Raw genomic sequence first — 26,332 nt, 5'->3', positions numbered from 1 at the left:
TTACCATTAAAAGATCTGCATCTTCAAAATGCCATGAAAAATTAATAATGATTGCCAATCAAAGCAATATCGTTTCTCTAAGGGGTTATTATAGAAAGAAATCACTTAAAACCAACCCCCCACCTGATCTGTCCCTGGCTTGTGCGTCACCATATGCCGCTCGAGCTGGGTGCGGTAGGCAAACGTGTAGCTACACAGAGGGCAGGAAAAGTTCTCTTCATTCTTCTCGTGGCGGTACTTGATGTGCTCCTTCAGTGATGTCAAGCGCTTGTAGCCCCGGTCGCAGTAGGGGCAGGTCAGCAGTTGGGCAAAAGCATCTGGAGTTCCAGGTGGCAGGTCTGTAGCCGAGAGACGAGAGGGAGAGAAGCAGGCCAAAAGGTCAGTAAATCAATGGCAGCTAATGGGCTGACTGCCCGGGATGGTATGACAGGAATCACTGCAATCTGCTCCACGAGGGTGCCATCGGCGCACGTGGCCTCCGTGCACGCCAGTCCCCTTGCACACCCAGGACAGACTTGTCGGCATCAGCTCACACTGCGCTGGAAAATTAATTAATTACTGGAGCATTTGGGGGGGAAATTTAAACAGCTGATAAATGAGGAAATTCTCTTTAGGTGACTGACAGTTCGTAGGAAACCTTTAGTCACAGATGACTCAGGGATTCATGGGGTGAAGGAGCTTTTCGGGTACCCATAAAGAAGAACAAAAGGTGAGGGTCAGAATCTCTAAACTTTTTTTTTCCCCTCAAAAGTGAAATATTTCAGAAAGATAGGAATCCATGTAGATATTTTTATCTCTTAGAAATAGGCTCTAATTGTTCTTGTTCTTTATTGGATGTACAGATGACACAAATTTGCTGACAAAAAAATTTCACAATACCCTAAAATTACAGTTCTAATCTTTGCTCATGAAATTCCATGCCTCTGCAGCTGTTCTTCAAATTTTAAGGTAAACACCCAGGCATGTAGTGCATTTGTAATTGTAACAGCTGCAGAGGTCAGCGTCGTGGCTAAAAATGAATTACAGCCTCACCATTTTCTTCCTGCCCATTGGCCTCTGGCGTGCCAAGGCGAGACAGCTCCTCGGGGGCTTCTGGGTAAATGATGGCTGTATCACTGCGCTGAAGGTACTCTTCGATGCTGACTGCATGACCATCGCGTTCCTCCAGTTTTCTTTTGGCAAAGTATTCCTCAAAGTCTGATGTGCAATTTGCATTCTTAACTGAAATGGTAAAAAGGAAAAGAAATGTCTTTTCAGGGCCTTCTTCCCAGGAGCCTCCGTCTGCCTACATCACCGTTAAGACACATGGACTTGCAAAAAGACTACAAATTCCTAGTTTATTTGTAGGAAGTGTTGCTGATGACCACTTATTGATCGAATGGTTATTCTCATAATATATGTTAAAAAAAAAGAGGATACTTTGCTCTAAGTTAAATAGGCATATTTTATTTTCCTCTTTCTGGAAGACTAGTCTGTGTGGTTTGCAAAGAATGAAAGAAATTTTAAAATGCTTTTCAGGGAAAATGAAAAAAAAAGAACTATATTCTAAGATCCATGAACATGGGAGATAATATGAGTTCAAAGCTACTTTAATAATCTATATAAAACTTTCTTTTTTTAAAGAAAGGTGTATTTAATTTTTTATAGTCCACTAAACTTAACATTCCTAACTATATATTCATTCTGTTGTTAAATGTAAGCTTTTAACCCTCCACTCTCTGAACATCACAGACCACCAGGACTACACAGTTCAAGAGAGATGCAGAAGGATGGATATTCCTGGAGAGATAATAATGAGATTTTGTTAAAAAAAAATTCAAGGAATGTTGGAGTTTATCTTTTCTTAAAATTTCAATGTTTAGCTCAATATTTTAAAGCTGCTGAAAATAAAATTAAGCTCACACTGATAGAAATAAAAAGTAACATATTGAGTTAAGAAACTGGCTATCTTGCAAGTGATTTTGATATGACTTTTATGACTCTGTTCCCATGACATGAATAACAGGTGTAAACCAGTGTTAGCAATTTGTGTCCCAAGACTGTATATTAGAAACTACTAGCTATGTTTTTGGAGAAGGCAATGGCAACCCACTCCAGTACTCTTGCCTGGAAAATCCCATGGATGGAGGAGCCTGGTGGGCTGCAGTCCATGGGGTCGCTAAGAGCCGGACACGACTGAGCGACTTCACTTCCACCTTTCACTTTCATGCATTGGAGAAGGAAATGGCAACACACTCCAGTATTCTTGCCTGGAGAATTCCAGGGATGGGGGAGCCTGGTGGGCTGCCGTCTATGGGGTCGCACAGAGTCGGACACGACTGAAGTGACTTAGCAGCAGCAGCAGCTATGTTTTTAAAATAAGTTGTGGCTTAAATATACTAAGTAAAAACTTTTATGCATAAGTCAGTGTTGGGAAAGTGGGTGCCACATTGTGGCTACCAGAAGTAACTGAAGAATAATCCTTTGCTAGTACAATCCATGCTGGGACCATACTTTCATAGTTTTTGAGGACAGTAAACCTTGATCTCACTACATTCTTCATCTCACCTTCTCTGTCATAAAAGATACTATAGTATTGATATTTGTCATCCTAATTCTCCCTGGCAATTTGTGGCAAGGTGATGTTCAAGCAAGCCAGTCAATTTTTATTTTTGGCTTTTACTGTTATGAATGTTTATGAGAAGACTAGAAAGTGGAACCTTCCATTAATCAATAAGTATTTACTGAATGCCTGGTATGTGATAGGCATCATGTTTTGTTTTGATAAGCAAAATTGTCTCAAAAATAGATATAATATTACAAACTCAAATACGTGTTATGAAAGAAAGTTACATGGTGGTATTACAGGAGTAACAGGGGGACTTGACAGGGACCTGATAGAGTCTGGAAGATCAGGAAAGCCTTAACTGATCATGAAGCATGAAGTTAACTAACTTTAGAATCTAGGGTAGAACAGTGGTGACTGGAAAGAACATGGAGCATTTCAGAATCTGAAAGGACATTGCTAGAGTATGGAGAGAAAGAGGGAGCTTGATGTAAGGGTAAAGAGGAAGGTAGGGACCAAAGCCTGCAGTGTGTGCTAGTCCTGTTAAGGATCTGGATTTTCTTCTAAGAAAAGCAGAAAGCCACTGAAAGATATCAAGCAGGAAAGATGGTGGGGTGAAGTTATCGGTTATCTGCATTTTCAAATGACAAGCCTGGTTACAGTATGATACAGACTGCAGGAAGAGGAAAGTAGACCCTGGGAAACCAGCTAGGAGTTTCTTACCATTGATTGGGCAAAAGATAAAGGTTAAAAAAAATGGTGAGGGAGATTATAAGAAGTGGTTGGATTAGATTTGGGGAAAGCTTGGATGTGCCAACGAGGGAATGGTGAAGATCCCACCCCCCTTAGGTTTAGGCTTTTCAGGTTCGATAGATGGTTAAGTGACATCAGCACTGCAGGAAGCACAGGCATTTTGAAAAGATTTGAAACTATGAATGAATACATTGGATCAAATAAAAGGAAACTTGGGAGCATTACACTTTGTAGACTATTAAACTAAGTGCTAACGATCTGAATACTGTGATCTCAAATGTTTCTCTTTTGCCTCTCTAACTTCTGTTAATTTTAACAAGAGCAATGGTCTAATTCCAGGACCTGTATTTCCTTCAAATAAAGGTTTGGAAAGTGTAATAGTAGATTAAGATTTTGTATCTTGAAATTTTGCTTAAATCTTCTCTTAGTATCTTCAGTCTTCACATCTTTTCTAAGTAGAGTGGACATTGATTAAGATCACTTTCCCTCTGATCTATTCATGCTGCCATGGATGTTTTCCAAAGAATACTTGGCGGTGACTGTGATGGTGTCATTTAACTTGCACCATTAAGTCACTAGGGAGGTATGAAGGAAATGCCAGCTTGAACAAACTATTTATTCATTGTTTTAGATCATCAAAATAACTTCAGATTTATCAAAAGTCACCTTTTGTTTTTTAAGTGCAAGAAAAGATAAAGGGGACAAAATGTGTGAATCCAAAATGAACCTTTTTTGAACAACTTAACTGATCTGATCAGGGATTGACTTCTTTATTAGCACCATGGCAGTAGAAAGTAAGGTGGTAGTGATTTTCTAAATTCAGATCTAGTTAAACATTGTCAAATGCTTAAGAAACGATTTAATTTTTCAAGAACATTGTCCCACTTGAAGATTCTTATTGTAAACTAGTAAACATGGATAGATATACATTTAATATCATCCTAATTTTATCCTGATATTTCAGCAAGTATTTGAATTATCTGGCTATCTTTGCATGAATTTTTATTTGCATATGAATGTTTCCATCAGAAATGTAATCAAATGCAAATTCAATTGGATTTGCATTAATAGCCTTTCGGCTTAAAAGGGAGGAAAATTCTGATTTTTCTGGATAGGCAAACTAAACTGCATCTAGACACACTACTGGTATTTGGAGAGGCAATTCATTCGGTAAATCAAATCTGGCCATACTAGATTTCTATGTCAAGTGTGCTGGGGACAAAAGATATCAAATCATGTGCTCTTGTTAAGGATCATCTTTGATCATCTTTGTAGCCTGAGCATCAAATATATTGCCTAGAAATTAGTAGACACTCAAGAATCATTTATGGAATGAATCTGGAATAAATTATGTCCTTAACACTAGTCTTGGTGCAGAAGTCTTCTAAAAAAAGTTAGGTGTAGGAACTTAGACCTACTATTCAAGTAATTGTAGAACAATTATGCGATAAACTGTGTAGTTGTGATCATAAGTACTTGCAAGAATTTGATAGGGCTCAGGGGAGTATTCAAAAGGGTTTCGCGAAGAAAGCCAATCATTTAAATCTATCAGCTCTATCACGATTTTTCTTCACGTGGTATAGATATGCTATTAGTTATATATCTCAATATTTAGAGTCACTTAAGTGGGTTAGAGTCTAGTGTTCTATGAACTAGGTATAACCATCATGGATGTAATGTGCTATGGATGCTAGTAACATATGGTTACTAGTATATGGTTTCTCCACTCAGTACCACAACATTCTTTGCTTGGGATGGTTCCCCACTGTCCCTATTGCTAAGATTTATGGTACTCAAGGCAGCTGCCATATTGTTGCATGATCCTGTTCCCCTAGATCCAGTGGATTAATCTGCACCTGAAGTGAAGTGATCTTAGCTCTCCATCCTCTAGGTCAAACCATTGATTGGTCCAGTGGTAGTCAAGAATCCCACTGAGTTTCAGTCAATCCCTTTCCCATGATTTTAGGACTTGTTTCCAAAGAGAGCACCAAGGCAGATTTATATTTTCCAAGTGACTACAACTATATGATGTAGAATGAAAGAACTGATAAATCCCATGTAAAATAAGAAACTTTATCAACAGAGAAAATGAAGCAGATACCTAAAGAAAAGCAGAGACAAGATGACAAGCTGTGACAGCAGTTTTCTTGCCACACTTATTCCTGAGGTCAGTCGGCACCTGTATCCTCCCAGTGAGCAAAAAAATTCCCTCTTCTGCCTTAGGCTATGCTGTGTTTCCGTCTCCTAGACTCCCAAACACCCTGATTGTTACCAGTCTAGAATAAATGATGGAATTAAATTTTGGATACTCTCAAAACTGTTGGGAAAGAAAATGTTTTGATTATATTTGGAAGTCTGCATTTTTGTTTTTTACAAAGATTTTGTAATACTGTATAGCAGAATCAGGGATGAGGTAGAAAATTCGCTAGAAAGTTAAAAAATTCCTCACTGCATTTATCTAGTCTAAAATCAACCTCATTTTCTTTTCTGTTTTTCTATAATCCTCTTCACTCCTCGATCTCCTTGGAAGAACTGCCAAAACACACTGACAAAGGATATTTGCATGGTATTTATGATCAAGCCATAGCAAAAATTCAAAAGAAACCTCAAGTAATTTCTTCCTATACCTCTCCAGAGATTTTGCATTTAGTCCTAAAATTTACCCTGATGTCTTGCAAATATCTCAGCCTTCCCTAAGGTCTGGTAAACTTTCCTCTGTCCAAAAAAAGAATTTCATTAATTAAAAATGTTTCCTCATAGCCAAATGTGTTTTAATATTGTTAGGGTAACTTTCTAAGTCCCTTTAAGTCAAAAAAGCTCAAATTTCTTGTAAATATGTTGCTCACTCTTACTAATGTTGTTAATAATACTTTCATAAAAACACTTTGTCTATCTTAGATATTAATATTTTTAATAGATAATGATAAATACCAACATGGACTGACTTTTCAAATTACTGTCTAAAAACAAGCAATTAACCTCTTGAAATTAAATCTCTAAATAAAAGATATTTATTGGTCTCTTTAATAAATCATTCAACTCATGTTCCCCTCATAAATATTTCTTAAAGACTCTTAATACTCTTTTTAAAGTATTTCTTTTCCTAAAATTATTTTTATTAGTCTTATTTTATTTTTTATAGCCGTACCCCATGGCATGTGGAATCTTAGTTCCCTGACCAGGGATTGAACCTGTGCCCCCTGCATTGGAAGCACAGTTTTAACCATTGGAGCACCAGAGAACTCCTAAGATTCTTAGTATGTTTACAAGTAGTTAACTTATAATGAGACTTTGATACTTGTTCCATCTCCTTTTTCTGATTACTTTTATTCTCTCACCATGTATTTTCTTTCTTTGTTACAAACGTGTTCATGTAGGAAGACAGGTGCTCTATTAACACTGGTCTATAACCCAGCATGATTTCACATTCATTAAGAAATTGAAGAAATATATTTGACTATTGTGCTAAGCCATTTTAATAACTATCAAAATGAATGAATAATTCTTTTAGAAAAGAAAATATTTTGGAGGGTCTAGAAGAGCTGAAGCAAGTACCTATTAAAAAACTAAGTAGAATCATTCATCCATCCCTTTGTTTAGTAACTGTTGTTGAGTGCCTACTAGTACCAGAGCATGTGCATAGGGATAGAACACAGTGATGGTGACCGAGAACTGCTTTTCTACTCTGTGATTCTCCTATTTAGAGACAAGTACATAAAATGAGTGTGATTCTGCAATACACAGACATACATACATAGATGTGTACTGGAGGAAAACAAATACAAACATATACACTTCCTTAGTATAAAAAAGAAATTACATATTTATAATATCTGCTTTTACTCACTTCAAATGTCAAGGCAAAGGGACCTAAATCTAGATAACTATATCTGTCATCTTTTTGAAAAATAAGCTCTCTTTAAACAACATTTTAAATGGTAGGAAAACAAAATTATTTTGATTTAGTCATTTGTGTTGAATTTTTTAAAGAAAGCCCATATTCTCATTTGTTGAATATAAATTCTCATGGCTACTTTGTTGACTAATTAATGTAGGATACATATTTTATCATTAAAAATGGATGCATGACTTTCTGCAGAAGGCTTCCAGAATGCACACTGGCACCAAATATCTACAAGCAACCTTGAGGAAGATGATGTTATTCTCATTATATAGCCACATGGGCTTCCCAACAGAACCTCCAGGTGTTACAGAGGTGTGTGTAAAGACAGAAAAGTCTTGTCAAAAGTGACAAAGCTTTCTTCTCTTCTTGTGAATTAGTACAGTGTCTGGACCGGTCTCTCCATGCCTGCTCTGACATGGCTTTCTCCTGCGAACACACGTTCAGATGCCAATGAGTGTTCCCCATGTATAAGAGCTTCAGGAGGGAAAGTTCCAAGGGGATGGGACTCTGTAGTATTCTGCAGAATCAAATACCTCCCCCAACAGCAGGAAGCAGCCCAATTGAGGACAGTGTCTAATTTTAAAGTGAGGTGTTTTTTGTTGTTTTTTGTTGTTTTTTTACTTAGGGCATCATGAATATCCAGATTTAGAGACTACAAACCCTTCAATAGTTTTGGTGGCTATGTATTTGTATGAAGACCACTCCTTTAAAACAAAAATCCCCAAGTTAGATAATATGTGTTTACCTTTCATATACCTGTGAAATCTAAAATTTTAGAATTGGTTTATTACCAAAAAGACTCAATCTATTTTATTACATTTTAGACAGGTTTATGAAGGATGGTGTTTTTGCCCAGTAAGTCAGTGCTCTTCCATATGCTTTCAGTAGAGACACTTAAGGATGTTACAGGACAGTGGTTTCAAAATGTGGTCCCCAGGTCAGCAGCATCAGTATCACTTGGGAACTTGTTCAAAATGCAAATTCTTGGGGTCCACCCCCAGACAGATGCGAATCAGCCATCTGTGTTTTAATAAGCCCTTCTGGGGATTCTGATATACACCTAGTTTAAGAATTGTTACTCTAGGAATTCAGTTCTCTGCCTCCCCTGGCTAAGTAAGGCATTCAGTAATGTGGTTTGGGAAACAACACAAAATTAATTCTATGTCAAGGAGCCTTTCTGCCAATCTCAATCTGAGCTCACGCCCTCATTCTACAGAATATCATGTGCATGTCTCAATTGTTGAATTTTTCCCATACATGATAATCTTTCCTTTACATGCCCACGAGCTAATAGAGGCACAGAGGGTCTTATTCACCTTTGTATCCCAATGCCTGGGCTTCCCAGGTGGTGCAGTGGTAAAGAATCTGCCTGCCAATGCAGGAGGTGCAAGAGAATATTGGGTCAGGAAGATCCCCTGGAGTAGGAAATGGCAACCTGCCCCAGTATTCTTGCTTGGAAAATTTTCATGGACAGAGGGGCTCAGACACAACTGAGCACGCATGCATGCTTTCCAGTGCCTAGGACAGTGCCAGGCACACAGCTAATACTCAATAATTGAAAGACTACTGCTGCTGCTGCTGCTAAGTCACTTCAGTCGTGTCCGACTCTGTGCGACCCCATAGACGGCAGCCCACCAGGCTTCCCCGTCCCTAGGATCCTCCAGGCAAGAATACTGGAGTGGGTTGCCATTTCCTTCTCCAATGCATGAAAGTGAAAAGTGAAAGTGAAGTCGCTCAGTTGTGTCTGACTCCTAGTGACCCCATGGACTTCAGCCCACCAGGCTCCTCTGTCTATGGGATTTGCCAGGCAAGAGCACTGGAGTGGGTTGCCATTGCCTTCCCCGAATTGAAAGATTGGACCCTGTTTAATTAACTTACTCATTTTGACTCAGCTACTTATGTTTTTTAATCTTAATATCTTAATCTATAAAATGAGCCAGTATATGCTTTCTAGGGAATCCTCAAAGTTTCAGAATTGCATCATTTCAATTAATTCTTTGCCCTAATCAATTTGCTTTTTATTCACTGCCTAGGCCTAGAGAGTTTTATCTGTATTGTTTTCAATTACAAACTCAAAGGAACACAGTTTTCTGATGGAGGACCCACATACACAGATTAAGGAAACATATTTTGGAGGTGCCTGGAAACCACAGACAACATCACAAGGGAAACAGTGCTTATTAAATATTTGCTGAATGAATGAAGGAGACACTCAAGAAGCTTGGGATATCTGTTATTTCTTGTGGGAACTCTTGCTGTGAAGTGGAGATAGATGCTCCTAATTGCAAACAAAGCTTGTAAAACTGCAGCATTCATTCACCAGGAAGTGACAGGTTCTTCCTGATGTACACAGGTTATGGTCTGAAAATGACCCTTCTGTCTAACCTGCCAAGTGCTATTTCTGTTTTTTCTTGCCTCAGAACCTATGTCTTACTCAGCTTTCTTTTTAAAAACTCATTGTATGAAATTAACTAGAAAAAAATTTTTTTAATGATAATTAAAAATTATCATTAATTTGCATGACAGATCTGACTAGAGGACAAAATTCTCCCAACCTCTAAAACTGTGACCAATATTACACACAAGAAGAAAATGACATGCTTTAGAACAGCAGGACTCTCTCCTTGTTAAGTATTTAGGTACTAAATTAATTGTCTGATAAACTGGTAAATTCACTGTTACACAATTGGTTAACACTATATACATTCCCGGAGAAGGCAATGGCATCCCACTCCAGTACTCTTGCTTGGAAAATCCCATGGACGGAGGAGCCTCTTAGGCTTCAGTCCATGGGGTCGCTAAGAGTTGGACACGACTGAGCGACTTCACTTTCACTTTTCACTTTCATGTATTGGAGAAGGAAATGGCAGCCCCCTCCAGTGTTCTTGCCTAGAGAATCCAGGGACAGGGGAGCCTGGTGGGCTGCCGTCTATGGGGTTGCACAGACTCGGACACGACTGAAGTAACTTAGCATAGCATAGCATATACATTCCATTCACCTCTGCCCGAGAACTATTTAACCCGTGAAAGTGAAAGCCACTCAGTCGTGTCCCACTCTTTGCGAGCCCATGGACTATAGAGTCCATGGAATTCTCCAGGCCAGAATACTGGAGTGGACAGCCTTTCCCTTCCCCAGGTGTCCCATAAAGGGACACTCCAGGCCAGAATACTGGAGTGGGTAGCCTTTCCCGTCTCCAGGGGATCTTCCTAACCCAGAGATCAAATCCTGGTCTTCCGCATTGTGGGCGGATTCTTTACCAGCTGAGCCACAAGGGAAGCCCAAGAAGAGTGGGTAACCTATCCCTTCTCCAGTGGATCTTTCCAACCCAAGAATGGAACTGAGGTCTCCTGCATCACAGGCAGATTTTTTACCAACTGAGTTATCAGAGAAGCCCCCAGAAGAAACCTAGGTAATTTAAAGGTTTTAACTGAACTCCAATTAAGAGATACAAGAGGAATGGAAAATTATAGAGCAAGAAGATAATAAAGGTACAAAAACATTCTCATTTCTCCACTGTCTTCTATGCTAATGATATGACACACAGAATTTATGCTGCAAGAAGCCTAACCCATTGCAGCCTGCTAACCTTATCACTCTGAATACCATTTTGGGGGCATTGGGCTTCCCTGGTGATTCAGACAGTAAAGAATCCACCTGCAATGTGGTAGACTTCAGTTTGATCCCTGGATAGGGAAGATCCCCTGAAGAAGGGAATGGCTACCCACTCCAGTATTTTGGCCTGGAGAATTCCATGGACTGTATAGTCCATGGGACTGCAAAGAAGCGGACATGACTAAGTGGATTTCACCCTCACTTTCTATCTTGCTCAAACAAGAGTTTAAATCTAGGTCTAGCTCTTTACCTGGGATTCAATTGCTTCTGAGATCCCTGCAAAAGATCTTGTACACCTGAACAGAATTTGTGTTTCTATGTGGTACTTCAGGCTGAGAATCCCTGATCCCACCCCTTCCCATCCTGCTCATACTCACAGATTATCTTAACATTGTGAGGTATAAACAGGACTGGCTATATAATGTGGGGGCTCGGTGCAAAATGGAGGCTAGATTCTTTACCACTGAGTCACCTGGGAAGCCCCAAATGGCAGCAGTACTGCATCAAACCAAGGCTGAGGCCTTTGCGAGCACAGGCCCCTGTGTGCCTGCATCCAGGACCCCAGACTCGGATCCAGAATCATGAGGCAGGAGCACTGAGAACTTCCCCACCCAGCGGCAACTTGCACAGCCCATGATTTTCCTTTTTTTTAATTCATTCTTCCCAGTAAAATCTCATTAGAAGAAATGATAGGGTGGGTGGAGTCCAAAATTTCTAGTCTAATGCCCTCACTTAACAGATAAAATGAAGGTATAGTGAAGCTAATGATTTGTAGAAAGTTACACAAATAATTTCTAGAAGAGCTGGGTAGAGAATTCATGTGTCCTAACTCAACCCATTACTCTTTGGACTATAGCATAATGAGTCAATATGAGAGAGAGAGAGAAAGAGAGACAACCCCACCTTTTTAGTTTGTATTCATGCCTGATTGGATATAATTTGAATAGGTCTTAGATGCTGAAAAGATTGCTCTGACATTATAAGTAGCTCTAAACAAAACATTATGACACCATAAAATTAATAGGGGAAAGGCAATATAAATGCCAACTTCAATATAAATATGACATTTTAAACTTTTTTTTTTTCTCAACTTGTCTTTTCATGTCCTCCCTCTTCTGAATCCTATGAACTTAAAAAAAATTTTATTAGAGGATAATTACTTTACAATGTTGTGATGGTTTTTGCCATACATCAACATGAATCAGCCACAGGTATATACATGTCCCCTCCCTCTTGAACCCTCTCCCTTGTCTTATTTTTTGACTGAGTGACTGCATCTAAATCTACTGGGGTAAAATGGAAAACACATCATGAAATTTCTTCAAATGCTTCACTTAAGAGACTTATTTAAAATTTCCATTTAATATTTAGGGATTGTATTTTTCTCCTTTCTCTATTTCCTAATTTGAATCATGTTACAAAAGGCACTTAATTCAAAAATAATTTATGAAACATCTTGCGAAGGAGAATTTTTATTAACTATTACAGTTTTAGTAAATAAAAAAAAATGTCTTAAGGCTTAATTTAGGACTAGAGACCAAGAATCACTTTATTCACGGTTCATTTTGCTTTCCCATTTCACATATTACTTGTTTATCCCCCCCACATGCTTAATGATGTCCTCCTACATGAGTTCTGCTTCTTCAGATTAAATGAAACTGTGTCATCTCTTGATAATATTCCATCCCTCACAAACCTTTCCAGCGGAGCCATTCTTGCTTTCATTTGTCTTAAAGCTCAGAGCAATATACAGACGGGTCAAAATACTCCTTCATTCATACCACCATTTCAAATCAGAGTGCCTGTTTTATTAATTTGTTCATCACTTCTTTGTTTATTCATTTATGCTTTAATGTGAAAAGCAACCTGTTTATAAACCATCGAGGCTGTATAAACACTGCATCTACTGAAAGGAAATATGGAGAAGAGCAAACTTAACCTTGACCCTCAAAAAGCCTCCAGTCTGTCACTGTAATTTTTTGAAGTCTTAAGTCATCCATTTTCACTATCATGTCTTAGGACACAACCTATACAATTCAAGTACAATGACACTTATCCCATGAAAATGTTTACCCCAGGCTGTTATTCCTCTCATTCTGGGGAACTTCATTACTGTGCAGAATCGCAGAATCCTGGCTGCTTGGTGCTCTGACTGTCTCTAGTCCAAGCACAGGGATTCCCCGCCACTCCTGGGTATGGCCAACCCTGGGGCAATGCCATCTTTTTGAGCAAAACTTGGAACTTTCACTCTCTGATTTCAGCCTGTTGCTCCATCCCATCCTTCAATTCCTCATCTCCTGAAACAGGTGCTTCATTGTGATAATCAGGCCCTGACAAGTCCCTCAGGCCATTTCACCCATTCTGATTTTGCCTGCCTCGGTTCACCTTGAATTTGGAAGTCACTTCCATTCCCCTTGTTCTTGTATCATTCTTGCCTTGCCAAACTAAAACCCTATGTCCATTCCCATACTGTCAATTGATGGTCTCTGTTTCTCCCTGCTTCCAAGAGTGCAACTTCTATGATGTGAATCCCATTAACTACCTAAAATTCAACCAAAGTCTCTCTACCATCATTCTCCCTTCTTCTTTTGATTTTATTGCTAGAAAAGATGTGTCTCTGCCCACACCCAAGGCTACCAAGGCTATTCCCTCACAGCTCTTCTGATAATCTACTCCGTTTTTCACCTCAACTCCTTTTACATTTTCAGCCTTTTCCTCTGTCTCTCTTTTGTACAGAGGCATGTTCAGCAAGCCTTTGTCCTGGAAAAAACCTTCTCTAAAATTTGCAGTCTCTTAAGTCACCTCCCTATTTTCATGTCTTTAGTACATCTACACATACTTCTTATTTAGCTACCATTGTTTTATTTACTCAATTGAATATGTCATTAATGAAAGTGACTATTCACTGTATGTTTCATGACACCTAATAAAATGCTTTGCACTTTGTAGGGTCTCCCAAATTGATTACCGATTTAACAGCTGATGAGGCCATAATTATTCATTTGTAAATTTTACCTTCACGTCATTGTAATTTTTGTCTTTCTTAATGGCATCATAAGATTTTGCATTTCTTAAGGGTAGGATTATACCTTCTATTTCTTTTGTTTCTTTCTTGAACCTCAGTTCAAATTCTGCACACAACAAATAACTATAAAAAGAATGAAGTGAAGTACTTCCGTGGTTGTTAACAAGTGACAAATATTATTTAATTGTTATCTAGGACAGAAAGGAAAAAAAGATATGATTTCTTTTTTTAAATAGTTATGTTTAATTCTTAATTAAAAATGAACTCATTATTAATCAGTGCCAATATTTTTTATATGATCTCTGATACTAGTCACTGATCAAGTGAAGGAAAAGTCTTTGACAGTTTTCAACATCCTTATACACAAATATAATAAATACTACTAAATCCTCTTCTACATTCAGAATAATGATGCTAGATAAAGATGAATGAGATAGAAAGCTAAGCTAGTCCTTCTTAATCTTCCTATTTTAACTTCAAATGCAGCTTTAGTGCAGTGAAAAGTAATTTGTCCTAAAACTTGTCTGGGTAGTTTTCCAAGATGTCAAAGGAATTTAATTGGCTAAGTCTCTCAAAATCAACTGGTTAGTCCTCCCATTACAAATTTGTTAAATATTATATTTTTGGATTCTAGAGAAGTTAATGAGGAGCCCGTGTGAAGGGAGAAAATAGTTCAGAGTACATTTATCTCTCAGTGCATAAAAGCGGGTAAGCGTGGGACCTCCCTGGTGGTTCAGTGGCTATGAGTCCCGGCTCCCAGTGCCGGAGGCCAGGGTTCAATCCCAGGTCAGGGAACTAGATCCCACATACCACAACTAAGACTGAGTACAACCAAAGAAATCAAAAATACTTAAAAAAAAATGGGTAAGCTTACTTCAGATGCAAACAAACCACAAAAATAACCAAAAGAGAGTGCATACCTAGTATGTGTTATGCATTATACTTGGTACTTTAAAAATGATAACACCGTTTTGTTTGGTTAAAAATGATATACCATTTAATTGCTACAATCAGATTCTGTACACAAGGAATCATTAGTTCCACTTTACTGACGCATGATTGTAGAAATGAAGGCTTTTTATACTCAAGTTCATGAAACTAGCAATTGGTAGAGACAAAATTCAAATGTAGTTTATTTGACTCTAGAATCTAGAGCATATGAAAATAACTTTTGGCTTTTTATCTGTGAAAGCACTTATATATTATTCCTAAAATATTGAGAGTATGTTTAACAACTATTAGCTACAGTCAATACAGTTAGTTCTTGAGAACTGAGACCTAAATTGGCCTTACCCAGTTCCTAGATATATGGTGTTTTCCTTTTCCCAGCAAAGGAAGCAAAGATGCAGGTGGTTATTAATAGCTCTTTATAACTAGAGTGCTAGATTGTCTGAGTAAATATAACTTTCACACATTCAAAGAGGAAAACATCAGGGACCTATTTAGGTCTTGATATGCACGTGGAAACGCATTAATGCTAATGATCACCGTGAACCTAAGATAGATCCTTGTTACTACTAACATGTAGGCAAACTCATGTTTATAATGCTCCCAAGTTTTTCCATTTCTCTAATCTTCTCAGAAAATAGCTTTAAAAAATACACTCAAGAATTCTATATAGTAATTTCATTCTGAATTTGAATTTGATTAACATCTGAAAGATGTAAGGTTTATTATGAAAACTTATTCTTTATGGGTTAAAGCATACATTTTTCATTTTTTAAAACATTAGAAGCAGTGTAAAAACATTAAATGCAACATATAAAGTTATTACTATAAATCAGGGTTTGCAATGCTCTACTTCCAATACATTAATTTTGCTGTGCTGCTAATATAACTTTGTTGTAAAAAAGTAGTGACATACTACTTTTACTTCAGGGACTTAAATCCTGGTTTTACTTTCTGAAAATACTGGACTTAATCCTCATCACAGTAAATGTTTTGCCTATTTTGACTTCCCTTTTCAGAGTCCATTTCTTCTCCACCTAACACTTGTTCATTCATTCATTCATTTTACCAGTTTATGATGCATACCACGTGTCACTACTGTACTCTGGGACAAACAGGGAACAATCTTTTTATTAAAGCAAATATTTGGGGGGCACATACTAAGGCCAATAGATCACATTGTTTATTTAATTGCCTTAATGGTCCTACGAGATACATACCATGCTAATATGTCCCTATTTTAAAGCTTAAGGAATTGCTTGTCTCCATGAAATTAACTAGGTGAAATGTGTGCAAACAACATAAAGAGGAACAACTCAACGTGCTAAAATCAGTGGTGTGCACCTGAGGGCTGCAGGATTTCAGAGAAGGAAGAGATTGATGTGGTTTGGGGTGTTCAAGGATGACCACATTAAGGAAATGGGAGGTGAGATGGCTGTGAAGAACAGAAGAGTAGGTAGAATCCAGATAACTGGAGGAAAGAGAGTTAGAGATTAAAGTCTCAAGAGATAGCATGGGGAGAGACTGAGATGTAGTATAAATGTGAGTCTTATTTGATATTACCAAGGGATTTGGTCTGACAAGAGTGTAACACTGGTGAGATGTGATGCCTCTCAATGCCTATCTGAAGAAATGTGGATTTTGTCTTTTAGGTCCTGGGGGACTATAAAAGATCTAAGAAGGGAATTTGTACCATGAGAAATGGATTATAGGAAGAATGTGGACTGACCAAATAGAGGAGCACAAGCAGGCTAGAGACCAACCAAATGTAACTGAGTCTTCCTTATCTGAGGGATTGGAATAAAGGAAGATGAAAATGTATAATTTTTTCAGACAGGTGTCAAAAGTATGTCAACCTGTAAATATAAAAGAAAAGCCCAAGTGTTGTTTTTCTCTCATTCATGCTCTCATTTCTTAAAATACTCTTTCTGACTCAGGACCATTCTAGGATCTGTGGTGAGAAAGTGACCAGAATTCCACATCATTACTGCTTTCAAGCAGCTTACAATCTAATGGGGAGAAACGCACCTGCAGGTGACTAAGTATAATATGAGAGAGAAAGGTCCTCAAAAGGATGAGTAGGTAAATCCTGAAAAAGAGAAGGTCAGATGGCTTCCTGGTGGAGATGGCCTTTAAGAATGTGTATGATGTTGTCAGGCTAAGAAAGAATGAGTGGCTTTCTAGGTAGAAGGGAAACAATGAACAAAGGCAAAGGAGGATAAAGGGTCAACAATCTTTCAGGGCTGGGGCATATTCTGGGAAGTAGTATTGAAGGCAAGATGGGGTTAGATCATGGAAGGTGCCAAATCAACTGAAATGCTGACTCATTCTGAAAGCAACAAAGAGATACAAGGCTGAATATGAACTGAAGAAGGGAAGGAAGTTATCCATTTGCCCTGTGTTTGGAAAACAACTTCAAACAAACTTTGAAGAATGGATTAAAGAAATTGGGTATTGAAAACAGGGAGCCTAGTAAAATAGGTATTATAATAGCTCAAATGAAAGATGAAAATTTAAATTAGAAGAGTGAAAAAATGAGCAGATTAATAAAAGTGGTATTTAGTATTTGTGATAGTGGAATTGACAAATTCTTTAATTAAGTGAAGTGTGTAGGAGTCAAAGATGAAACCATACTTTCTAGCATGATCAGCTCTTCAGAGTGGGGAAGAACCTTCTGAGGGTAAAGGATATTTTAGGTGATTTAGAGCCAGAAAAACATCTATTTCTGCTTTATTGACTATGCCAAAGCCTTTGACTGTGTGGATCACAATAAACTGTGGAAAATTCTGAAAGAGATGGGAATACCAGACCACCTGACCTGCCTCTTGGGAAACCTGTATGCAGGTCAGGAAGCAACAGTTAGAACTGGACATGGAACAACAGACTGGTTCCAAATAGGGAAAGGAGTACGTCAAGGCTGTATATTGTCACCCTGTTTATTTAACTTATATGCAGAGTACATCATGAGAAATGCTGGGCTGGATGAAGCACAAGCTGGAATCAAGATAGCCAGGAGAAATATCAATAACCTCAGATATGCAGATGACACCACTCTTGTGGCAGAAAGTGAAGAAGAACTAAAGAGCCTCTTGATGAAAGTGAAAGAGGAGAGAGAAAAAGTTGGCTTAAATCTCAACATTCAGAAAACTAAGATCATGGCATCCGGTCCCAGCACTTCATGGGAAATAGATGGGGAAACAGGGGAAACGGTGGCTGACTTTATTTTTGGGGCTCGAAAATCACTGCAGATGGTGACTGCAGCCATGAAATTAAAAGACGCTTACTCCTTGACCAACCTAGACAACATATTAAAAAGCGGAGACGTTACTTTGTCAACAAAAGTCTATCTAGTCAAGGCTATGGTTTTTCCAGTGGTCATGTATGGATGTGATAATTGGACTATAAAGTAAGCTGAGCACAGAAGAATTGATGCTTTTGAACTGTGGTGTTGGAGAAGACTCTTGAGAGTTCCTTGGACTGCAAGGAGATCCAACCAGTCCATCCTAAAGGAAATCAGTCCTGGGTGTTAATTGGAGGGACTGATGTTGAAGCTGAAACTCCAATATTTTGGCCACCTGATGCGAAGAGCTGACTCATTTAAAAAGACCTTAATGTTGGGAAAGATTGAAGGCAGGAGGAGAAGGGGACAACAGAGGATGAGATGGTTGGATGGCATCAGCGACTCAATGGACATGAGTTTAGGTAAACTCCAGTAGTTGGTGATGGACAGGGAGGCCTGGCGTGTTGCAGTCCATGGGGTCGCAAAGAGTTGGACACGAGTAAGGGACTGAACTGAACTGAGGTGATTTAGATTTTATTCCCAAATCTGTATTAATTAGCTATGTGGCATTTTTTACTACAGTTTCCTCAGCTATCAAATTACAGTCAAGGAATTGTTTCATGGTATAACTTTCAATTTTCAAATTCTGTGATTCAATTCAACTAAGTCCTTCCCACTAGTTCTTACAGGTTAAAACTCAGCAGACTATACTAGGAAGGAGCTACTTTTAAATTCTAAGAGACTACTCTATCCACTGATGTGAACTTGGCTAAATTCTACTATTTAATAGATTTGTGGACTTGAGTAGGAAATTCAGAGGTCTTTTCCTTACTTTCAGTTGGGAATGAAATTTGTGTGTTGAATATTCAGAAATAATAGAGACATTTTCTTTGTCTTCTCTTGACAACTTACTCCAGTTAATAACAACACTTTTTATCAGAAAATATGCTTAACCTGTTTAAAATTTATCTATGCCAATGTCTGTTTGTTCTGCTTTAATTTAAAAAAAAATGGTACCTGATATAAAAGAATTTCATATTCATTCTTAATAAAAACCTGTTTGTTGAGACTATTAATTTTAAGGCACTTTCATAGACAATGTGGTAGTTTAAAACCAATCCATGTTCTCAAAGTTTGCAATTTAATTTGGAAAAAACAACACATTAAGTAATGACACTCTATAGCATCTACAGCAAGTTTAACTGATTTGTTTTATAAGAGTCCACTGGAGGAAGATATCACTACAGGTTGGATAGCTAAAGAGGAAGGTCTGCCAATAGCTTGATCTTAATCAGCAGGACATAGGTGGGGAGAAAGAGATGCTCCATGGCATCTTCAACCATTAAAGATGTCTTATTTCAATTCTACATGTTTTAGCATCCAAAACGATGCTAAGGATAAGAAGCAGTAAACTTATGGTTGGGAAGAGATACATGTTTATTCTCTAAAAGGCCAGAGTTCTAAACTGAGGATCACCAGTAAATTCCGAATTACCAACTCCAGTTATTTGCTCAGGATTCTTTCCGTTGCAGTTATTTGAATCTTTTGATTTAACTGACCATTGTATATGTTCCAAACTTTCTTTCTTTGCTGTCTGGCTATTTAATATTTTTCCATCTCTTAGTCTTTTTTCTTTTAATGGATTTGATTTTTCTTCTTACCCACTAGAAGCCCTGGCATCAGCTTTCTACCAATTTCAATAAATACACTCTGAATCATAAATGTTTTAGCCCATGATGTTAAATACCATCTGAATATATCTGCATGGCTCTCAAATCTTTCTCACCCTGACTTCCTGGGTTTCAATTCCTCATTTCCAAAGAACACACACACATATATATATATATAGCTTTTATATGAAAATACTTGTCTAAAGACAAGGTCAAGTTCTTCTCAAAACTGGGTCTCTTTCTTGTTTATCTAGAAATAGTATTTGCCATGTTCTAAACATGCAGATGTGTAATCTTGAAGCCATTTTGATTCCATTACCCAGAAAATCTATTGGTCGTGAAGAAGTCAGGTTACAAATTTCACCCGTGTCACTACCCGAGGACGGGCTTTTTGTCGCTTCACACCTGAATAACTCCAAGGATTTCCAGTTGGTCTCTCGAAGTCTAGTTTTTATTCACAGAAATCATGGTAGTTTAACATGCCCCGAACTCTTTTCTCTGTTGCTTTACATTCTCCATTTATTTTTAACTTACATGTCCGGGATCATTTCCCATGAATTGCCTCCTAGAACTCCCTGATTCAGCCAAATCTTCCTTCTTAATATCCTCTGAATAGATATTACAATTTGCTTCCTCTGGCCCACATGCTCCTGTCCTGCTAGAAAGGCCTTCCTCACTCCTTCATGGATGAACTTAGTCCGAATTTCACCTTCTTCATGAAATCTTTTCTGAATATTCACCTCATAGAATCTCTCATATTTCTGTAATTTGAAAGAATTATGATTCTTACTGTTTGTGGAATATTTGTCACATATTTTCACTTATCACTTATTATTTTTTTCTTGTGCATTAGTCTCATCTTCCAAATTAAATAATAGTTACATCTAAGACTTCTGGCCTATCTTCAACCATATGTCCACACAAAAGTGAATAGATAGAAGACACTGAATGAATACTTATTAATTTATTTATTGACAATACATACGAACTATAAGTAATAGTAAGTAGTATGGGAAAAAGGAAATCTTAAGGGTAGGTGAAGGAACATTCAAAATTGATTTTTAAATCTTCTGAACAGGAAGCATTTTTATTAACCTCACTTTAGACTTCAAATGAATAAAACAGCTAGTAAATTGTCATTCTGTGGAATAAATTTACTTTAGTGACACTTTAAACACCTATAAAGTTAATGAAATTAGAGTTTATTTATGCTTGAGGTTGAAATTTAACATTTGTCTTTAACAGGAAGATAAAGCCATTTTTGATCCCATAAGTTGGGACATTATAGAAAGTATCTGATTTATGGTATCTCTTTATTATTATGCTTTAATATGAAGCTATTTTGTCTAGTTTCTATTTTACATGGTAATGGTACCACTGCAACACAGAATATTAAAACTAGAAATATTCTTAACAAGCAACCGATGTAACCTATTCATTTTTCAGATGTGGAAACCGAGTGTCAAGAAGAGTAACTGACCTGCCCGAGGTCACAATCTAGTTATTGCCAGAGGTGTAGCTAGAAATTACAATTGTAGGTTCCTAATTCTATGCCTTTTCCATAATCCCATATTGTACAGTTTCAGTTTTGAACCTCATATCGACATTATTCAAATGAAGGAAAATTTACAATCTTTTTTTTTAAATTATTATTTCTCTTATTTTTCATCTAAGAATGCAAATTAGTGCCTGGCAAGTTATTAATAAGAGCATTCTAAATAGAAGCACAGCATGAACCGTCTATTGTGATGTGTTTCAACATAAGGGAGATATGAATATCTTAATTATTTACATTTCTAAAGCTTCATAAAACTGTGACTTTTTTCCATTGGTGAGTTGAGTGGAAATAGCTATGTGATTTTTTTTTTTTTTTTGCTTTTGTTTTAGACGATAACCTTATCCTGGGCACTATGGTCATATTTACCATGGTAGTATGAGGGATTGTTTGAAACACCAAAAATATTTAGCCTTATCTAGGAAAAAAGAGATAAACATAGTGAGTCAGTATAAATTTACACTAGTGACGTGAGAGGGTGTGAGAGGAGATGCTGTTCAGTTTTGGGGAAAGCACATGAAATGTCACAATTGTCCTGAAACTCTATTCTATAGCAGCAGCAGAACAAAACAGAGCACTACCTACTACCTTCCTACTGCAATTTTTTAGCTTCATCAAAAAGAAGAGAAATTTTCAATTCTCTATAAAACTTTGCCTGGAAAATATTATTTAGGGGAACTAGAAGGTACTGAGAAATAAAAGGGAGAAAGAATGAAAAGGAATGCAGACGATCAAGTTTTGTGAAGAATGCTCACAGAATTTTGGTTTGCCTTTCTATAAAAACATTTTATAATCTAAACTACACCATATCATTTGAATCTCAATGACTAATATTAGTGGTGAATGGAAGTGCTCAGTCATGTCCAACCCTTTATGACCCCAGGGACTGGGATGTTTTCCGGCACGAATACTGGAGCTGGTTGCCATTTCCTCCTCCAGGTGATCTTCCTGGCCCAGGAATCGAACCCGCATGTCTCCTGCATTACAGGCAGATTCTTTACTGCTGAGCCTATTATACTACAATTTTCAAATTATGTTCAAGCAGTCTTTTAAAATAAAAACTACTATCAAAAGTTTGCCTAATGAATGCTTTGAAAGTTTTCTTTTTTTTTTTTAATCCAGTTCAGTTTTCTCAACTTTCACAGGCAAATTAGGGGTTTAAGAATAAAAGATAATATTTGCTGAATAAAATATCAAAATAGAGAATTCTGATTTGAAACAATCAAGAGCCTTGTGAAGTCTGACTTAATTGTGAAGTCATGGACATACAAATGGATGGGTCAGCGCTCCTGCTCCTGACTCACTGAATCCACATGATCCAGGACACGCATGACCTTGGCGTGGTAAACGTCCTTACCTGTACCATTGTTAACTGTGGTCTGGATCGTGGCTTCCGGCCCCATAGTGTCATAGTCTTCCTTCATTTCTTCTGTGGGGGAAAATTATCTTTAGCATTTGAAAATTGTAGAAAAGCTTACTACACTAAGCATGCCAACCACAGGAACAAGGAAGATTCTTTTAAAGGAAACAGAGAAAAGGCTTGTTGTAAACCTCTAAACAATAGCTTTGTTCAGGCAATTGAATGAATCCAATAGTGCTAGCTGCACAAGAACTTATTTACTTTAAGCATTACTGCAAGCTGTGAAAAACAGAGGTGCTTATTTGGGGCAAACGAAGGGCTTTTCTTCTGGTGGCAGTTCTAGTGACAAACAGGGGGAAAGATATTATTTTTTCAATAAGAGTCAAAAGCAACTAAGTATTTGCACTGACAAAAAGGCACGCTGGCTGCTATAGCTCTGGTAATGCTGGATGGCCAGAGGCAAGTCAGAATTTCTTATTTTATTTTCATGTTTTTTTCCTCTCCTTGAAGTAGCTATGATGGTACTAATCTATGCAAGCAAAATTAAAAAAAAAACCTAATTCTACATACCAGAGCTTGAAATGCCCAGTTTATAAAAAAGCATCCCAGAGGTACTGAAAACACCTGTTTCACTGTTTTATATAAACTTCTAAAACATATTTTCTTTATTCCTTTCCTTACCACTCCATAAATAGCTTTCTTCCTCACCATTTATTCCCCAGTAGGGAATCATAGTCATTTTTGAGGAAAAACATATAGGTATAAGAACAGCTCAAAGTTCTGATGAAAATACGTAACACTGAAGTTAAAGATCTATAAATGATAGAAGGTCATTTTCTAAAATTGTAATATCTTTAATGGGAAGAGTCTAGAAAGTAGAACTCTCGAATTTTCTGCCTATCAAACTAAAGAATATGTGAGGGCAGAGAAGGACAGCTAACAGTTAAAAATCCTGCAAGTAAGTAAATTTAACATGGAATTTTAAAATTTGTAATTTTATAATAACAATACTAATGAGAATCAAACATGATCCAGGATAAATATCTCTCTGTGATAATCATTTTGTTTCAAACAAGAGAAACTTTATAAATAGGACTCTGTGAATTCCCAAATTTATCCTGACCATTTTTGCTTATCACATTTCAGTCATAATTATTTGGTAGAAAAACAGATTCTAGCAAATGTTACAGCAAAATTAAAATATATGTTTTACAAGTAGTATCCTGCAGCATATCAGTTCATGGGATCAGAAATGAAAAATCTTGAGCCTCTTAAGGTAAAATACACATATATAAATTAGGCTAATATAATGCCCCTGGGCATAATACTGGTCAAATAATTTGAATGATATTTGTTTAAATTCTATGACCACTTTAAATTCAGTCTTGGCCCTGGACGTCTTTCTTATTTAAGAAACATTTTCACAGGGACATTTTGCATAAAACATTTAGGCGTTCAATATGCAGCAATATTGTATTGTCAATTGTCATAATTGATTGGTTGAAAGGCTCCTTCATCTGATATTTTTATTAGTCTCTGCAAGGAATTAAATTAAGGTATTTCTGAGAAGTTCAGTACTAGAAATAAATATAACTTTTGTGTCTTTCTTCCTCGCTCCTCTCATGTGATTTCTGGTAGCCAAGAGTCAGAAGAATCATAAGTTTTCCATCTGAGAGATCAAGTCACTAAGGGGAAAACAGTTAACAGCGTTTTTTTTTTTTTTGCATAATAGTGGTAATGTTCAAGATTTCTGCTGCACTTCCTTCCTCATTGTCATTTTCTTATGAAAAAGTAAAGAGAAGTTACAGGGGGTGCTTGCTTCCCAAATGATTAAATGCTGCATATTCACATGCGTAGCTGGCACTTGGTGTGTCCTGCGTTCTGTAGTAATACTTTAGCTACAACCCTCTTTTACCAAAGATTGTGCAACGGAGATGGTGTCATTTTTACCCAAAATGTACTTTGCTTCAATTTACTGAGCATCAAGCTTTTTGTTTTTTGAACATCAAGCTCAATTTATTAAAATGAAACACTAAGCCCTTTCAAGAATGTATTTGAAATGCTATTTATATGCCTATTTAATTAAGCTTCACAGGAATCCATATTCAGAAGGACATCATCATGTAGGTTAGGAGTATCCCCTCTGAATAAAAGGCAGTCGTGGCTGTCTTTCTGCCTCATGCCTAACCTTAAACATTTTCCAAGACATCTATTACTCAGCATACTGCATCTAAAACCACATAGTATATTTGTTTTTAAAGCACTTGTAAAAGTTTGCATCTTCTAGTCACCCTTGGGATGAAGGTTTGTGAAAATAAAGAGCACTTTCTGCCACAAGATGAAGAATCCTTGAATAAGCAGAAAGAGGCCAGATGCAGGTGATTTATTTAAGTCTGTGTCAATGATAATGATGTCATGGTTTCCAGCACGCCGTGTCCACCCCATTGTGGGACGAAAGAATGTCAAGGACAATTCTAAACACAAAACTTTGATTGTGCTGGAACCGGAAAGGCACAGTAAGAACTCCACTGCGTTCTTCAGTGGAAAACCTGCATCCTGCAGACAAACTACAGAAAGCAGGGGAGAGAGAGCACAGGAGAGGGGGCTTATCTCAGAGTAAAGCTATGTGCTGAGGTATGGTGGTAGACAGGCAGGCACCAGGGATAAAACACTACTAAATAAAACAGCACCCGAATTAGAATTATTGTCTATATTGTGTGTTTTGAACAATAAATAAGAAAAATATTTTATCAGAAGAAAAATGTGTTATCTAAGAGGCAGGATAAACAATGAGTAGCTTTTTAAGACCAATTTCTTTTCATTAGACATCAAGGCACCACATCAGAGCACTTTTGGAACAATAAAAAAAAAAGAACAATAAATCACTACTAATCATTAGAACCAGACAGGTAATAGCCGGGTAACTTTCTTGGTCCAAATAGCCAAATGAGATTAGGGATTTACATTTTATTTAATTATTGTGACTCCAGAATGCTAGTTTATTTACCATAAAGGTAAGAGCAAAGAACAGCCTGTTCATTTGTATCACAGGCAACATTAACTACAGGTGATAATAGAGTCTCTAATGCATTCATATGGATGATTGTATATTAAAACATTCAGAATTATGATCCATGACCAACACAAAAAGCTGCCATGATCACAGACTACTACAGCTTGACATGGCTGTTTTAGCTGTTTTTCAATTATTGATCTTAATTTTTTAAAATTAAACTTTTTTTCCCAGAAGTTTGGAGCTGTCCATTTGTTATATCGTTATTAATTATTCCTTTAAGGGTGGAAATTCTAGTAATTGGTCCTTACCCTTGATTTCTAGATATTAAAATTTAAAGCATCAGAACATTCATTCTTATAGCCCTGCATATCTAGTTCATTAACAAATATGAATAGCTAACACCAGCTCATTTAAATAGTATGTCTTACATGAGTTCTCGCCACACTCTGTTTCTGTCACACTGCTCCCAAGAATCATTGGCTCTTATTATACATGTAAATGGCTATCATAAAAATAAAAATTTCATTTAAGATTGTTAATGACTTCTGCAGCAGTCAGACTTCCTTTAATGATCATCCTCGGCCCCTAATTAAACGTATTTATCTTTCAAGCATCTTTGGCTGAGTTCTCCCTCATAGTTGAAAATCTAAAACCTTAAGTCTT

At 37.2% G+C, this 26,332-nt stretch overlaps 1 protein-coding gene across 4 annotated transcripts in view; it reads right to left on the bottom strand.

Annotated features, from left to right (window-relative positions):
• The window catches only part of ZEB2 (zinc finger E-box binding homeobox 2), a 135,816-nt gene that overhangs the window by 19,020 nt on the left and 90,464 nt on the right, over positions 1-26,332 (bottom strand). For all 4 annotated transcript variants that reach the window (XM_055572670.1, XM_055572671.1, XM_055572669.1 and 1 more), the window contains exons 4-6: positions 22,651-22,722; positions 1,033-1,221; positions 124-338 (exon numbers count right to left, since the gene is read on the bottom strand). In XM_055572670.1, coding sequence (XP_055428645.1) covers positions 124-338; positions 1,033-1,221; positions 22,651-22,722 — 476 coding nt within the window. The remainder of the gene's footprint in view (positions 1-123; positions 339-1,032; positions 1,222-22,650; positions 22,723-26,332) is intronic.

This window comes from Bubalus kerabau, chromosome 3 (genome assembly GCF_029407905.1).
Source record: "Bubalus kerabau isolate K-KA32 ecotype Philippines breed swamp buffalo chromosome 3, PCC_UOA_SB_1v2, whole genome shotgun sequence".
Classification (NCBI taxonomy): Eukaryota; Metazoa; Chordata; class Mammalia; order Artiodactyla; family Bovidae; genus Bubalus; species Bubalus kerabau.
This window is presented reverse-complemented; position numbering and strand designations above follow the sequence as displayed.